Source organism: Anneissia japonica, unplaced genomic scaffold, assembly GCF_011630105.1.
Source record: "Anneissia japonica isolate Jap-2015-1 unplaced genomic scaffold, ASM1163010v1 scaffold6407_len7220_cov212, whole genome shotgun sequence".
Lineage (NCBI taxonomy): Eukaryota > Metazoa > Echinodermata > Crinoidea > Comatulida > Comatulidae > Anneissia > Anneissia japonica.
In genome coordinates this window covers 1-3,055 of record NW_022747012.1, presented here as the reverse complement: position 1 = coordinate 3,055, position 3,055 = coordinate 1, and the positions used below count along the sequence as shown (strand labels likewise).

General features: G+C 34.6%; 1 protein-coding gene across 1 annotated transcript; it reads left to right on the top strand.

The window, feature by feature from the left end:
• The first annotated feature begins 40 nt into the window (after positions 1-40).
• Positions 41-3,049, top strand: LOC117120385. The gene is made up of 4 exons (XM_033265424.1): positions 41-307; positions 668-712; positions 1,048-1,287; positions 1,437-3,049. The coding sequence occupies exons 1-4, from the start codon at positions 178-180 to the stop codon at positions 1,793-1,795; spliced, it is 774 nt and encodes a 257-aa protein (XP_033121315.1). The 5' UTR covers positions 41-177; the 3' UTR covers positions 1,796-3,049.
• The last annotated feature ends 6 nt before the right edge of the window (positions 3,050-3,055 follow it).

Sequence of the window (3,055 nt, the reverse complement as noted above, 5' to 3'; positions counted from 1 at the left end):
TTGGTATACAGTCTATATTATTTCTCCATAAAATGCAAGTTCAACGAAAAGTGTACAATGTGTTAATGTTGTGTTGCCTCACATATTTTGTTTCATTATCCTCTGTATTGTTCTCATTCATGTCCAAATAGTAAAGCATTTAATTTGTTTGCAGAATCAATTTGTGTCACTTGCAAGATGCCGTGTGGAGACCATAAGTGTGGTGATTGCTGTCACCCCTGCCATCAGATTCCCCCATGTAGCGTGCCTAGAGATTCACAGGAAGAAGGGTATGGCTGCCTTGTAACCTGTAAAAGCTGCTCTAAAGGTAATTTAGGAAATTGCATGTTTCTGTTACTGTTTAGTTAGCCTACTGGTTTTGTCGGCATTTCAGCACAGTTTAATCAAACCTGAACCGACACTATAGGTTTTGTACTTGAAGCATGTCAGTTCCACTGTGTCTATATTTCACAATGCATCATACTGTCTTATTGACGGTAAATACTATCAGTTATTGCAATTGAAGCCTTTCAATTAACTCTTCGGGGCTGTATAACTGTATACATCAAATTTTTTTAAAGGTCAAATGTCTTTCCTAAACCAGACTTTATAGACACTAGGGTGTTTGGTTTTTTAAAGAATTTACTCTACAGTTACATTTTCTTTTTATTTCAATTTTTTCACAAAGGTGATGACAAAAGTGATCTGCCACCAAAGAAACGGCGTGTACTAGGTGTGTATCAATTTTACTGTAATTACACATGTTGTGTTGCTGTAATAGAAAATGTTTTTACAAATTATTCTCATTTATGTATGGAAGAAAGTACAAAACTCTGTTCAAATTAAAGTTATATCTTTTTTTAAGGTAAATTATTGCACTATTTTATTTATATGCACTACCCTAGAGAGAGAATGAACAACAAAGATGATGCGTTGTGTGCTTTTCGTTGTAATAGCAATGTATTGTCAAATATGAACTTAAGGGTTTTAATTATATTTTTTATTTTAGGGTTTACAGTGTATTGCCAAATATGAACTTAAGGGTTTTAATTATATTTTTTATTTTAGGGTTTGAAGGTTGGTACGAGGAGGACCATAATGAACTTCCGGCTGAATTTGTGATGGACTCCGATTCCAAGCTTCCAGATGTCTCATTCGAGACTCCTGTGAGGCGAGCATCTTCCAACCCTGTGAGACGAGCAACATTGATCCCTACACAAAAGGTGACATCGACCCCAGTCCGGCAAACGCCTCCAAGCCCTGCACATACATCTGGTGTTCAGGAAAATGAGAATGTGTTTCACCCAGGTAATTTTAGTTTAGTCATAAACATGCACCAAAACAGCGGTTTGTAGCTATAAATTGCAGTTGCTATCCTGTGTATCAATGGATTTTTTTCAGTGAGTAACCGCTTCCAGTTGAATACTCTGTTATAAATTTCTTTGTTCATGTCACAGGGCCAGCATGTCGCAATGAAACAGCTACCAAAAAAAGTGAACAGAGTGTACGCTCACTTGCTAAGCATTTGCAGGACCAGATGCGGGAGACGAATAGGTGCCTTCGTTCGATGCATGACGAGAATGCGAGAGAATTGAGGGAGGCGAGAAAGGATGAGATGGAGGTATTAGGGAAGATACAGAAAGCAATAGATAACCAACTGGAACAACAGACCCAGATGATGGGACGTACTGCAGCAAATCAAGAACGGCTGATCGGAGTTTTAGAGGCGTTGGCAGCAGCAGCCATGCGGCCCCAGCAGTACCAACATCAGTACCAACCAAACTCATTTTTAGGCCAGCTAAATAGTGGTTTATGATTAATGTAATGTAATCATCTCAATATTTCGTATTTTAACGTTTACTGTACTTGTGTAATATTTTCATACCAACAACCACGAAAACGAATGAACTTCAATTTTAATGTGCAATTTTTGCATTTGTATTTTTTACTAACTACCACCTTTATAATAGCTTTACAACTCATCAGAAATGCAATATGATTATATGGAATATAAAAACAAAGATATTTAAACTTCAAGTGCTGTTTTTGCATATTTGTATTTTTATAGTTTTTATTTTAATTTTTACTGTACTTATGTAATATTTTCATACCAACTACCACTTTTATAATAGAACTCATCAGAAATGCAGTATGATTATTTTTAAGTGCTATTTTGCATATTTGTATTTTTATAGTTTGTATTATTTTTACTGTACTTGTGTGATATTTTCATACCAACTACCTAAGTGCTATTTTGCATATTTGTATTTTTATAGTTTGTATTATTTTTACTGTACTTGTGTAATATTTTCATACCAACTACCATGAAAACGAATGAATTTCAATTTTAATGTGCAATTTTTGCCACCTTTATAATTGCTTGACAACTCATCAGAAATGCAATATGATTATGTTGATATAAAAACAAAGGTATTTCAATTTTAAGTGCTATTTTCTTATACTGTACAATATTTGTGTTTTTAAACTTTTTGTGATTTTGTCTTTATATTGGAGCTTTACAACTCATCGTAAATCCGTGATATTTAGGAGATAAGTGCTGGTTTTTGCCAAATAAAGTGTTGAAAAATTGAACTTGTACAGTAGCATCTAAATACGGTATATGCTGGGTCCAACTGTTAAGCTTACATGCCATCATGTGCCTTTATAATATGGTCATGACCATATTTGTACATGTTTTTTTTTTTTTTACAAATTTCACTCTTTGATAGAACTTAACCACTACCATGTCTGGAAAGCAGACCACGGGGCCGATCCCCGGAAAATATCACAATTTAGAGGGGTATCAGTGGCTTATTTAGTTGATTTCATATATAGTCTAATATGTAGAAAATATACAGTAAATAGTATTTTTTCTCCCCACTGACGACCAAGATTAACTAAGGACGGCTGAATGGTGCAACTCTTCATATATACCGCTGTGACGTACATTTAAACTTGTCCAAGTCGAATCCAAAATGCCATTGAAATATTGTTAGAAATTATTTGACTTGCGCACGTAGTTAACCTTCGCAAGTTTAACTGTACTGCTACATTACTGTAAATATTTACATAGACA